Here is a 14412-nt window from a genome sequence, read left to right on the forward strand (position 1 = left end):
CGGGCGTGGCGAGGCGGAGGCGGAGGCGGGGCCTGGCCCAGGCTGCCGCAGTGCGCCTGCGCACGGCCTACCCCGAGAGTGGAGGGAATGGCGCGTGCGGGCGTGTCTCCCCGGACTCTAGAGCGTCGGATCCTGGGGCAGGTCCGGTAGGTTTGGCGTGCGCGGGTTTCTGCAGATCTGGGGCGAGCTTGCACGTTACATCACCGGTGCATCGCTTCTTGCTTGCTTAAATTAACACCACATAGGCTTTTATTGCGGAAATCGCCATAGACTCTTAAGGGCCGCGGAACGGGACGGCCTTCGTAACTGGTTTGCACACCCCCAGCAGATCTCCGTGCCGCGGAGTTGGACGCAGACGTGGGTTGTAGGAGCTTTCATTTTCCCCAGCTTTGCAGCTACTCTTTGGCCCCGTTAGCTTCTAGATTGGAAGCCGAGGGGCTGAAACTCAGAAAAGCAATTACTCTTCCCTGATGAGGCTTCCAGAGGAGCAAGAATAGCGACATGATTCCACCTGCAGCCCTATAGAGATTGGTCCCTCTGTCTTCCCCTCACAGTCGTGGCCTTTTAACGTTCTTGTGTTATTTGAGTGCCAAAATGAGTGACCGATATCTAGAACAAAGGATTAGTATCAAATTCTGCGTGAAATTGAACAAGTCTGCAAGTGAAACCCACCATCTTTTAAAAGAAGCTTATGGGAATGAAGTCATGTCAAGGGCCAGAGTTTTCGACTGGCACAAAAGGTTTAAAGAAGGGCGGGAAGACATTCGAGATGATGCCCGAAGTGGTCGTCCAGTCACCCACCGGACGGATGAAAATATCCAGAAGGTCAAGGACTTGGTTTGTTCGAATAGGCAGTTAACTGTGAGGATGATGGCTGAAGAGTTAAATTTAGATAAAGAAACCGTTAGGCTCATTCTGAAAGAAAACTTGAATATGAGGAAGGTACCTGCAAAAGTTATATCGGGTATTTTGAAGGATGAACCTCAACCTCGAAAACTTGACTTTCGGTCTGATCATTCAAAGGAAACTAGGAAAAATAGCTCATGTGTGAGGGTAAAAGTAACAAGTTCTGAACCATGGAGTCATCTCCAGGGCGAAGCTGGTGGGGAAATGCCTCTGCCTGTACCCCATCCCCAAATCCATCCTTCCAGCCAGCTGCTGCAGACTTCATCTTCAACGAGCCTTCCCAGCAGGGCGGCTCAGGCACCGTGGTGAAAGGAATCTGGGGTAGCTGAACCCAAACTAGAAAGCTGCATCACGGTTAGGCACCTTCATTTGCTGCTCATCTATTTTCAGCTTCTTTACGACTCCTCTCTACATGTCATGGCCCTGCTACTTACTCTTTGCTGGACTCTTGGGCCATCTTCCTTGCTGTTCTCCACAACTTTGAAGAACTATTGGCTGTTGACTTCTGGTACTTGCTTGTGCTTGATTTTTCTTTTTTCTTTTTTTTTTTCCTTAAGTTTTTTCTTCACTGTCCAGACCTTAGCTTGTTGTGGCTGTCCTCTTCCTTTGTTCTCAGTATTCTGCCTCAGGGGATCATACGAATGAAAAGTGGGAGCAGGACCTCTTGGACTCTCTCTCTCTGTGCCCCGGGAGGCATACTCTGCTGGGAGGACCCCAAAAGAAGGCCTACAGTTCCAGCCTGCTTCACAGTCAGGGCCTGAGGTATGGTACAGAAGGCAGTGGCATACTGACATACTGAGCAATGCTACGGGCCGATCCCTCCCAAATGACTCAGTGGGAGCCCCTCAGAACTCAGGGGTTGGCCACCCATCCTGACCTTCTCACAGACCTACCCCTAACAGAAGTGCTGGGTTTGTTTCATTCTAGTCTTGTGCTTTGGAACCCCGCCCCCCCTCATTTGGGTGTATCCCCTCTGATGGAGGAGGAGGATCTGGTCCTGGAAAATAGAAACCAGGGCACTCAGGTCCAGGCTGTGATATGTGAGGAGGAAGACAAGGTGACACTCTAGATCTTGAATTAAGGGAGTCTGCTGCCTACGTGCTGATTCCCACACAGCAGCCTGTTTTTAGTAACTAATATCAAACTTGTCAGGTGTTTTTTTTGAGCACCTGCAGTGTTTAGAACGCTGCTGAGCATTGACAGTGTGACATTATGAAATAAGATCACCAAGGGCTGGGTGGACTCCATGGATAAGGTGGTTCCTGGGCTGGATCCGTAAGGAAGGATGAGACAAGGAAGCTAGGAAATTAGGGCCTGCTTCCCAGGCAGGTGGAGCAGCATGAGGCTCCGAACCTCCATCAGTAGGAAAATGAGGGCACTATTGGCTGAAATAGCAAAGTCCAAAGAGGAAGATAATGGTGTTATACAGAAGATAAATAATTTGGGATGATTTGCTTCCTCCCTCTGCCCCCAACTCTATGCTAGTAGTTTATAAATTGCTTCCCCCGAGTCTGTGGATAGGTTTATAATAGCTTACTTATTTGATTATCTAATTTTCTCATCAAACCCTCAAAAAAGCAATCCTTCCTAGTTTAGACTCCTTTATCTCTTTCTGGCTCTCTGCCAGGGTTTATGGAATGGAACTTTTCCCAATTGGGTTCCAAGTAATACCACATAGACTGGAAACATCTCAGAACACCTGGTGGAGGAGTGTGTGTGTGTGTGTTGGGTGGGGGGAATAATTAGTAACAGCATTTCACAGGATTGGCCAATGTCTATGTTTTAACCCAAGGATTTTTACATTCCTATTATTTAACTGGTAAGTTAGTAAACAGTATTGGTTGATAGTAGAGGCCCAACATTCATTCAACACAGCTGTTTTTAGTTCTTTTCACTATCACCTTCAAAAAATAACATGTTTCCCACTAATACCTGTCAGCTTTGAGGCACTCTGAAACTTAGACCTTATCTCACAAATAAAAGATATTGTTCAGGAAAGTTCTCAAACCAAGCAACAGCTCACAAACGTCTGCCTACTTAGCAATTTCTAAACATTCCATCTCAGGATCATTACATCTTCCTGCATCGGATAATGCCCTCGGCTCCCCATGAGGCCTTTGCAACAGGGACAATGCACTTCTGGAAGAAAGCCACCACGGCTGGCAACTTGGTGACTGAACCAATATTAATCCTTGCTCAGCCCAGGGGGTAATTGTTGCAGAATTGTATGCCCCTATGCCCAGGCCAGGTTCCCACAACAGTACCTACAGGCATTATTTCCAATCTGTGATAACACAGAGGTCCTGAGAGAACTTATTTCTAGATTTATTCCTGTCCTGTAAACAGGGCTGGAGTGACCCTGCCAAAGATGCTGGACCAAGACCATGTTGGAGAGTAGGGTACTGGAAGCCATGTTGTCCCAGACAGGGTTTGGACACAAAGCAACCAGAAGCAGGTAATCAGGAGGGTGAATTCAAATTGTTACAAGTAGCTGTAATGAAAAGGACTTAACTTATTACTTTAGATCATGTCCTGGGCAGTAGTCAGGTTGAACTGCACTACCTGAACCCATTGCCCATTTGCAAGGCTTCTCAGAAAATATTCAATAAGATGATAATAAACCCTAGGAAGCCTCAAGTTTGGAGGGAAGTAAAAATATTCATGCAGAGCAAACCATTCACACATGGCTGCTCAGAATCTCTACACACCAGTTTAGAGCATAATCTCAAAAGAGTGTCCTCAGACAAGAGAGTTCTCATGTAACAGTACCCCTTATGTGTCCACCCGCCAAATCTGTTTTATTTCTGACATGAATTTTGCCCGGCCTGCACCTTGCTGCCTAGGCCTCTTGAGATTTTTGATCCTGTAATCTCAGGGTTCCACCCATCATGCCCTAGGCCTTTGTCCTTGACTTTTCTCAGATATCGCTCAGTTTATTCTCCAGTTTGCTCTTGCTCTTCTGTTTCCCTGGGCTTTGTTTTCTGGTTCTGGACCACACCCTCCAATAGCTGCTTTTGGCCACTTTGGTGTGCTGTCCTTGAATTCCCCTTTTGGTCATGGTTTTCCACTCAACTGCAACTTTTCTCTCTTCTGATTTTTATATCCCTCTTCCACGTCCCCACTTCAGCCCTATAGTCTTTTGTTTTTTTTGTTTTTGGGGGGTTTTTTTGGCAGTGCCACGCAGCTTGTGGGATCTTAGTTCCCCAACTAGGGACTGAACCCGGGCCTTCAGCAGTGAGAGCACAGAGCCCTAACCACTGGACCGCCAGGGAATTCCCAGCCCTATAGTCTTGAGTAAAGAAATTGCTCCATCCCTGGCCCCAGATTGCCTTCATATATAAGGGGCACACTGGGAAGGAACAAAAAAGCTCCCTCTCACCCTTAGCCACCAGGGGTTCCACTCCCCAGAGGCAACCAGTATTACCAGTTTCTTGAGGCAATTTGGTTACCTCTAGTACTCAGGAGTTATGAAAGTTTTTCAGAGATATAATATGCAAATCGCACTCTCCCAGCAACTCTATTTTCCCTGGCAGGAGAAGCTCCATCTAACCATAAGAGATGAAGCCTGGCTCTCTGTAGGATGTCAGGAAGAGAGCTGGCCATCTGCAAACCTTGACCATAATTCTCAAGCTAAACACACAGTCAAGGAATCTCTCTGGGTTTCAGGCTGACGTTCCCCTTCCCCATTCTGGTTCAAAATCCACATGGAATGGTATACACTACAGCTGGAAGTCTGGGAGGAATAAACACTTTCCAGGGCAGATCATTCCATCCTTGAGTTTATCCAGTCCGTTCTCCACCCATCATCCCACCTTCCACCTGTCCCACTGGTAATGATCAAAAACAGAAAGAATAAAATATTCACCAATCTTTGATTTCGAAAAACGTGGGTAGTTCTGCAGTCTTCTGAATTCTGCCCCTGGCTCTGAGTTCTCACTGAAATGTTATTGTTTGGGAAGAATGTGTACCTGGGGCCTGCTTTCCAGAGTCTTCCCTTCAGATCCATTTCTTAGAGTTCAGACTTTGGAGGTGCCCGGATAAATCTGGATGCTAAATGACTTGAGGATATCTAGTACAGGAATGGGGTACTATTGGGAACTGTCACTGTATCACATGTACTGATCAGCCAGCCTGCCATTTACAGACCTCATTGCCAGCAAGTCTCACTAGGCTCCTTGGGATTGGTCACCAGGGTCCTATGTGGCTCAATAAGAGTCTTCTTTGCTGCTGGGATTGTATATGTAACCCTGCGTTCTCCAACTCCTTAGTTGGATCAGACCCCTCAGATTCTGCTAGGCTTTTACATCCTATTTGAGGCAGCACTCATATTTATCTTCTGTAGTCTCTGTCTTATCAGATCCTTGCAAATACTGTCCCAGTTGCATCACCCTTCTCCCAGTATTAATATCCAGAAACAAAAAATCTGTAGTGGGAAACTTTAGTACTTCTTAGGTCCCACTTGGATTTAGTGAAGAGGTCAGCAAGCTTCTTCTGTAAAGGAAATGTCTTAGGCTGTGTGGGCCATACAGTGGCTAGTGTAATTTCTCAACATTTTAATGCAAAACCAGACATAGCTAATATGGAAACAGATCAGCATGGCTGTGTCCTAATAAGACTTCATTTATGGATACGGGGATTTAAATTTCATATAGTTTTCTCATGTCACAAAATATTTTTTTCAAACCACTGAGAATATTTTAAAAATTCTTAGCTTGCAGTTCATAGAAAAACAGATGGTGGGCCAGATTTGGTCCATGGACCATAGTTTTCTGACCCCTCATCTAATGTATATAAAATGTGTATATAAAAATGACAGATGATTGATCCATCAGTAACATTGTTAATGCCAAACTGATCTGGCAATGCCTGACAATTTACTACTATAGAAATTGTGGAATATTGAAGGTAGTCTTTATGGTGCCGGGAGCGTGAACTAGAGCTGAATGATTGACTGTATTACCTTGACCATATTCTGATTCACAAAATAAGTTTTGTGCTGTTCTCGGCTAAAAATTATAATACACAAACTACTACCTATATTTTGCCCTTGTAATATTTCCAGAAAAAATTGGCAATACTGAAAATGGTGCCAAGTTATAACCAATGATAACAGAATGAACTGAAGGTAATTCCAAAATTGCCTTGACCATGAACAGCATTTGGATAAGTTTGTTATCACCTATGAAAGTGACTACTATGGAGGTGAGAAAACTCATTGCATTATATTATTTTGCATGCTTGTAAAAAAATTACATATATATATTGGCAACTGGTACCAAGCTATGTTCTTTTAGATATGTTTACTTGTTTTTCTCCTAAAGAGTGCCATATTGTGTCACCTTCATTTAAACTGATTTTCCAAAGTTGAAATAGAATCTCAGGATTGAACAGACCTTTGCAAGGGTGTTTAATCCAGCCAGTCATGTTTCCTTTGAATCCAGGAGTGGCTAAATCCTACAGCTGCTGAAAAACTGCATCTGAAAGGAGATTCTGTGTTAATTCAGCAAATTTTTATCGAGTGGCTCTATGTGCCAGGCAGTGTCCTATGTGCTGGGGTACAGCAACAGACAAAGCAGACACAAGCCTTAGATCTGACAGTCTGAAATCTAATTATATTGCTGTTCACTCTTGCAAAACTTCTGTTCCATGTGCTCACACTAACTCATTGTTAATTGCATACCTGGAAAAAGGTTTGACCTTTGCCACAGGCCTCTCTGCTGTGGTCATGATGCCTCTCCAGCTGCATTAATAATTTAAGGACTATTTGTTCCACTTAAATTTTATTATCCTTTAGACCAATCTATATTGGTAGAAAAACACGCTGGCAATGTTGGAAGTGTAAATTGGCAACAGCTTTCTGAAAAGCAATTTGGCAGTTATGTATCAGGAGCCTTAAAAATGTTTATAACTTCTGATCCTCTAATTTTACTTCTGGGAATCTGTCCTAAAGAAATAGTCTGAAATGTGGGCAAAGTTTATGCTTTAACAATCCAGAAGTCCAACAGTAGAAAATTGGTTAAGTAAATTACACTATGACGATACTATAGACTAGTATGCAGTCATTATAATTAATGTTTGTGAAGTGTTAAAACAGCATGGCAAAATACTTATAAGTGAAAAGAGTGACATACAAAATTATATACATAAATCCAAAAATATTTTTCTAAACTATTAATACTTTTATTATCAGAATAAAACAATAGCACCAAAAGTTGGCAATGGAGAGAATGGGGCCAAGCCATTAGTTTGGTCCAGGAACAATTAACTGGCTGGGTCCACATGGAGACTGTATGATACTATTGTATTGGTAGCAGGAGTGGGACAGAAGGGAAACGGGCCTTCCCCAAAGGAGAAGGGGATCAGAATCCCTACAAAAATCCCAAGTGATATGAGAAGACACCACAAATGGCATGTTCCTGTTATGTGGTCCTAGGGAGGTAAAGGAGCACATATGGATCAAGTATATTCTGACAAATGGAAAGGATTTGAAGTACTCTCCTGGGTAAAATTAACCTTATTCTTGCATTCTCTCATACAAAACGAATATTCTTGAGATGGATTTTATTACAACTGATTCTCTGAAGAATCCTTGAGCTTCATATAATTTCTTTAGGATAGGAATGGCTTTCGATGTGCGGAGCCTACCTCCTCCCATGCTGGGACACTCAACACGGATGTACATGGGAGTATTTGATATTCCACACTGAGAATACCACATGAATATCAATAGTCATCTTAATGATGTAACTTAGGAAACTTGAAGGTTTGCAAATGTTTTTGTTGGTGTCCAGAATTACTGTGCTTTTATTTATATCTGAAGAGTAATCATTCACAGGATTTTCAGGTATGAAATGATGTAGATAATTCCTGTCCATCCATAGATGAAATTGTTGTTCTGTTGGGGAAATGTGTCTTTCATTGTTACTTTAGCAAAATGTTTATCATTAAAATGCCAAATATAGCTCCTTGGTGAAATTTCAGATTTTCAAATGAGTACCCAAAGTAAATACATGTTTTATAGGCATCTAGGTTACAGATTTGTCAAGCTGGAAAAGTTCTTCAAGGTCTAAGTCTCTTGGTCTATAGAAAGAACAAAGGAGTGAGACTGGGGTTTTAGTCCTGCTCCTTAACAAGCCATGGGACTTTGGGCAGTTCATTTGCACCACTGGAGCATTTCAGGTTACTCATCCATAAAAGGAGAATAATAAAACCTGTCTCATGGAGATGTTCACTTTGTTCATTCAACAAATATTTATTGATTGTTTATATGTATCTGACCCTGTTCTAGACACTGAGAATACAGCAGTGAACAAGACAAAAAAAATGTTTTTTCTTATAAGCTTACATTTAAGTGGGGGAGACAGACAAGAAAAAAGATAAATGAATGAAAATATAGTATGTTAGATAGTGATTGTTAGATGTGAGGCTTACATTAAAATAATGTATATGGGGTGCCCAGCACAATATCTGGCATGTAGTATGTACTCAATAGAGAGTAATTTCCTTTGCTTCTTCAGTCTTCCTAACAGTTCCTGATTAGTCTACAGCATGGTAGTAATCAGTGAAAGGCCTGACCCTTTGCCTTCTACCTCTTGCGAGTTAATATGGCCTAAACCTATTTTGCTTAAGAAGACAAAAGAATGCTTACAGATGTGTTTTATACTTCCTGTATGGCAGATTAATCAAGGTGGTGCCTAAACACTGTTGATAATTGACCTTTTCTGAAGCCAGTTGGCAGGGGTCCTTGCTTGGAGCTAGATAGCATTTGTCCACAAAGACAAATGCATTGTTTCTTCGCTGTTTAAGCAAAATGGACTAGGAAACTGTACTGGCTGTTTCTCTTAAAGAAAAGATGTCTGACCTTTGTTCTGTTCCAAACATCGGAGAACTGGACAAAATTTACATTATTTATGGGAAACCAGGGCATTGACTAAAAGCCTGGAAAAAGAGGGTTTAATACTTGTGGTTTCTATATATTTTTGCCCATTGTAGAAAATTTGGGAAGTTCAGAAATGTTTAAAGAAGCAGCCAAAAGTTCACCCCTAGGATTCAGTTATTTCACCAGACCCATCTCTCTGCCTCAGCTTTCTCCTTCAGAAGCATCCAGTGAATAGTCATTTACTGAATTCCTTCTTTAGGCCTGGGCCTGTACTAGGCACAGAGGGTATAGCCCTTGCCCTTAGGCAGTACCGGCCTTGTGGGGGTAGGGAAAGGGCCGGAGGCGGAGAGACCACTGAGAATGGGCTCCTATCTTAGACTGTCAGTCTCTCCCAGAGGACAGCTCTAAGGAACAAGCTTTTGTAAAGAATTTGGAACAAAAGTTGTTATCATCACAGTTAGGGTGATTGTGGGAATGAGAAAGTGGAGTACAAAGAGGCAAAACACACAAAGCATTGGTAACTGGCCTGCTGGCCTTGCCATCCCCAGCTCCTCTTATGTAAAAGGGCCCTCAGTTCTGTCCTGCAGTATCACCTTTCAGAAGAAACTAGACGTTAGGCTGTGGGCCAGTACCCCTGTATCTTGCTTTAAGAATCTAATAAGTGAAAATTCAGAATTACAACCCAGACTAGATGAAGAAATTGGCCCAGGGAGATTGAATGAATTTTCTTGAATCACACATCTAGTTGGTGGCAGAGCCAGGATAATAATGAAGGACCTTGAATTTCTCTCAGTCCAGTGAGGTTTTTTCCATTACTCCATTGGTAATAATTTCCTTTGCTAAAGTATACATTCTTAAGATAACTTTAAAATAATGGTCACCCTTGCATTTGATAAATATGATTTACCAACAGCTGATTTACATGCAGTTTGGGGGGAACATATTTATGACAGAGAAGGTGGTGCAAAGGTTTTTCCAAGTTTTCCTGGGGTGTCCAGGCCCCCTGGTCCTTCTCCCAGACTGTGTATTCACAAGTAAATGTTGGCATTCTGTCATTCACTTTTTCCAGATGTTCTTCCCAAGTAGTGTGTTATGTTTTGTGTTTTTAATATTTCTCATAGGGACTTCCATGGTGGCACAGTGGTTAAGAATCCGCCTGCCAATGCAGGGGACACGGGTTCGAGCCCTGGTCCAGGAAGATCCCACATGCCGTGGAGCACCTAAGCCCGTGCGGCACAACTACTGAGCCTGCGTGCTGCAACTACTGAAGCCAGTGCGCCTAGAGGCCGTGCTCTGTAACAAGAGAAGCCACCGCAATGAGAAGCCCACGCACCAAAACAAAGAGTAGCCCCCCCGCTCGCCGCAACTAGAGAAAGCCTGTGCACAGCAACGAAGACCCAATGCAGCCAAAATAAATAAATAAATTTATTTATTTAAAAAAAAATTCTCATATACATTTTTAAAAATCTGGGCACATAATCCTAATAGAGTTCTCAACTATCTCTTCTATCCTGTCTCAAATTTCCGGGTGTGTTTATATTTATGACACAGTGTCTGAAGGCATGAACGATATCACATCGTTAGGGCTTATATTCCTAAACCCTAGACTTGCGTTTCTAGATGTTCTGAAAATTCTTTACACTTCACTTGTAAATGCCACTATACTATGCCATGACACTTCCAGAGTAACATATATTTCAAACAGGAAAACAGAGGAAGCCCAGAGAAAAGGGAAGTAGGTTTCAAATATAAATACAAAAAAAATCATTAAAAAATAGTAGAATACATAAGATGGGGAGGAGTATAAATTCTAGTTTCACGTCCCCTGAGAACAGAATGTCCTGCAGACCCACTTTAGGGACTGGCAGTTTCCACTACCAACAAAGTGGCCCAATCTTGGAATCACACTTCCTTTGACTCTCACATCCAGTCAAGTCCAGGTCATTCCCCTAACATGTCTTAGTGTCACCTACTGCAGCCAGACAGGGTGGTCACCCACCTCTCACGTCACTGTCCTGAAGTCCATCCTCTGTGCTGCTGCACACGTGCTATTTAGTTTGGAGTTTGCTGAAAACCGGAGGCTTTTTGATGCCAGCTTTTTGAGCCTGCTCAAGTCACACCCGCTGTCTCGAATCCATCCTTGCTGCCATCCACCTGGAAAACTACTCAGCACTCAAGCCTCAGCCTTACCATTGCTGTTCTCTACCCCTCACTTCTGTGGGGCAAAGCGGTCCCCACAGTGTACAATGCCCATTCCTAAGTGAAGGAAACCCTAACACTTAATTGAACTTAATGGTCTGCAGAATGTTTTTCCTCCCCTACCAACCTAGGAACTCAAAAGCCAAGACCACATCTGATTTCTCTGTATTGCCTGCATCCAGAATAAAGCTTGCCTGGAGCTGTTCAATAAATGTTTGATAGATGAATGAAAGAATAGACTTATGGAAATTGCTTCTTTAAATTTCTGATTAAGCTCACCATTTTATCCATTTTAAAGTGTACATTTCAGTGGCATTTAGCACATTCACAGTGTTGTGCAATCATCACGGCTATCTAGTTCCAGAACACTCCAAAAGGAAATGTTGTATCCATTGAGTGAACTCCCCATTCACCCCCTTTCCCCTAGCCCCTGGCAACCACTAATCAACTTCCTGTCTCTGTGGATTGGCCTATTCTGGACATTTCAAATAAATGGAATCATGCAATATGTGATCTCTGTGTCTGGCTTCTTTCACTTAGTATAATGTTTTCAAGATTCATCCATGTTGTAGCGTGCATCAGAACTTCATTACGTTTTAGGGCTGAGTAATAGGCTGTTGTATTGATATACCACTTCTTGTTTATCTGTTGATGTTTAAATGTCTGATGGATATTTAGGTTGTTTCCACCTTTTGACTCTTATGAGTGGTGCTGCTATGAACACGTGTGTACAAGTTTTTGTTTAAACACCTGTTTTTTTGGTTTTTTCCTAATAAATTTATTTATTTATTTTTAACTGCCTTGGGTCTTCATTGCTACATGTGGGCTTTCTCTAGTTGCAACAAGTGGGGGCTACTCTTCATTGCGGTGCACGGGCTTCTCATTGCCGTGGCTTCTTTTGTTGTGGAGCACGGGCTCTAGGCATGGGCTCAGTAGTTGTGGCGCATGGGCTAAGTTGCTCTGCAACATGTGGGATCTTCCTGGACCAGGGCTTGAACCCGTGTCCCCTGCATTGGCAGGTGGACTCATAACCACTGCGCCACCAGAGAAGTCCCTAAACATCTGTTTTTAATTTTCCTGAGTACATATCTAGGAATGGAATTGCTGGGTAATGTGGTATTATATGTTTAACTTATTGAGGAACCACCAGACTATTTTCCACAACTACACCATTTTACATTCCCACCAACAGTGTACGAGGTGAGGGATTCAATTTTTCCACGTTCTCTCCAACACTTTTCATTTCTTACTATATCCATCCTAATGAGTGTGAAGTGGTATCTCGTGGTTTTGATTCACATGTCCCTAATAACTAATGATGCTGAGCATCTTTTCATGTATTTTTTGGCCCTTGTGTGTATCTTCTTTGGAGAAATGTCAATTCAAGTCTTTTGCCCATTCTATTTGGGTCACTTGTCTTTTTTAATTTATTATTTTATTTATTTTTGTCTGTGTCAGTTCTTTGTTGCTGTGCGTGGGCTTTCTCTAGTTGCGGCGAGCTGGGCTACTCTTGAATGCAGTGCCTAGTCTTCTCATTGCGGTGGCTTCTCTTGTTGTGGAGCACAGGCTCTAGGTGTGCCAGCTTCAGTAGTTGTGGCATGTGGACTCACTAGTTGTGGCTCATGGGCTCTAGAGCACAGGCTCAGTAGTTGTGGCACACGGGCTTAGTTGCTCCGTGGCATGTGGGATCTTCCCGGACCAGGGCTTAAACCCGTGTCCCCTGCATTGGCAGGCAGATTCTTAACCACTGCGCCACCAGGGAAGTCCTGGGTCATTTGTCTTTTTGTTGTTGAGTTGTAAGAGTTCTTTATATATTCTGGATACTAAACCCTGATCAGATACATCCTTTGCAAATATTTTCTGCCATTTTGTGGATTGTATTTTTACTTTTTCTTTTTTAAAAAAAAATACTTTTTAATTTTATTTTTTGGCTAACCTGCACGGCTTGTGGGATCTTAGTTCCCCAACCAGGGATCAAACCAGTGCTCCCTGCAGTGGAAGTGCAGAGTCCTAACAACTGGACTGCCAGGGAATTCCCATGGATTGTTTTTTTACTTTCTTGATAGTGTCCTTTGATGCACAAAAGTTTTTTATTTTGATGAAGTCTAATTTATCTATTTTTTCCCTTGGTTGCTTGTGCTAAGAAACCATCGCAAAAGACAAAGTCATGGAGATTTCCCCCTATGTTCTCTCCCAAGAGTTTTACAGTTTTAGCTCTTATATTTAGGTCTTCGATCCGTTTTGAGTTTGTTGTTGTATATAGTGTGAGGTAAGTGCCCACCTTCATTCTTTTGCATGTGGATAGCCAGCTGTCCTTGCACCATTTGTTGAAGACTATTCTTTCCCCATTTTCACATTTGTTTTTGAAAGATATTTTCAAATTATAAGTTAACAATTCTTTTTTTTTTCTTTCTGTATCTTAAAGATTTTGCTTCACTATCTTCTGGGTTACATTGTTTTTGATGAAAAGTCTGCTGTAATTCTTATCTTTGTTCCCCTGTATGTACTGTTTCCTCTCATGCTGCTCTTAAGACTTTTTCTTTATCACTGACTTTAGCAATTTTATTAAGATATGACCTGGTATAGTTTTCTTCTTGTTTCTTTTGCTTGGGGTTCACTGGGATTCTTGAATTTGTGGTCCTAAAGTTTTCATCATTTTTGGAAAATTTATGGCTGTTATTTCTTCAAAAGAATTTTTTTGCCTCTACTTCCTTTAAGGTCTTCAATTACATGTATGTTAGGCCACTTGAAGTTGTTACTTAACTCAATGATGCTCTATTCAATTTTTTTGGTCTTTTTTTCCTCTTGTTGTGTCTTTTTTTCGAATTAATTAATTAACTAATTATCTTTGGCTGTGTTGGGTCTTCATTGCTGCTCCTGGGCTTTCTCTAGTTGCAGCGAGTGGAGGCTACTCTTCATTGCGGTGCGTGGGCTTCTCATTGCGGTGGCTTCTCGTTGCAGAGCACGGGCTCTAGGCAAGTGGGCTTCAGTAGTTGTGGCACGCAGGCTCTAGAGCACAGACTCAGTAGTTGTGGCGTACAGGCTCAGTTGCTCCGCGGTATGTGGGATCTTCCTGGACCAGGGATGGAACCCGTGTCACCTGCATTGGCAGGCAGATTCTTAACCACTGCTCCACCAGGGAAGTCCATCTTGTTGTGTCTTTTTGTGTAGTTTTTATTGCTGTGTCTCCAAATTACTAATCCTTTCTTCTGAAATATCTAATCTATTTTTATCCCATTTTATGTATTTTTTATCTCAAACATTGTAGTTTCTATCCCTAGAATTTTGATTTGGGTTTTTTAAAGTAGCTTTTGAATTTTGGAATAATTTTAGATTCATAGAAAATTTTCAAAGTATTCCATATGCTTCTCATCCAGTTTCAGTTTCTTCTAATGTTATTTTCTTACATTACCATAGTACACTTATCA

General features: G+C 42.2%; 1 protein-coding gene across 2 annotated transcripts in view; it reads left to right on the plus strand.

The window, feature by feature from the left end:
- Nucleotides 1–152: 152 nt before the first annotated feature.
- The window catches only part of GVQW3 (GVQW motif containing 3), a 27976-nt gene continuing 13716 nt past the window's right edge, over nt 153–14412 (plus strand). The window contains exon 1 of one of the 2 annotated variants that reach the window (XM_028167828.2): nt 153–1059. In XM_028167828.2, coding sequence (XP_028023629.1) covers nt 595–1059 — 465 coding nt within the window. In that variant the 5' untranslated portion in view covers nt 153–594. Of the gene's footprint in view, nt 1437–14412 lie in introns of those variants that run through there. The other variant, XM_007187551.2, reaches the window with a different exon arrangement.

This window comes from Balaenoptera acutorostrata, chromosome 9 (genome assembly GCF_949987535.1).
Source record: "Balaenoptera acutorostrata chromosome 9, mBalAcu1.1, whole genome shotgun sequence".
NCBI lineage: Eukaryota > Metazoa > Chordata > Mammalia > Artiodactyla > Balaenopteridae > Balaenoptera > Balaenoptera acutorostrata.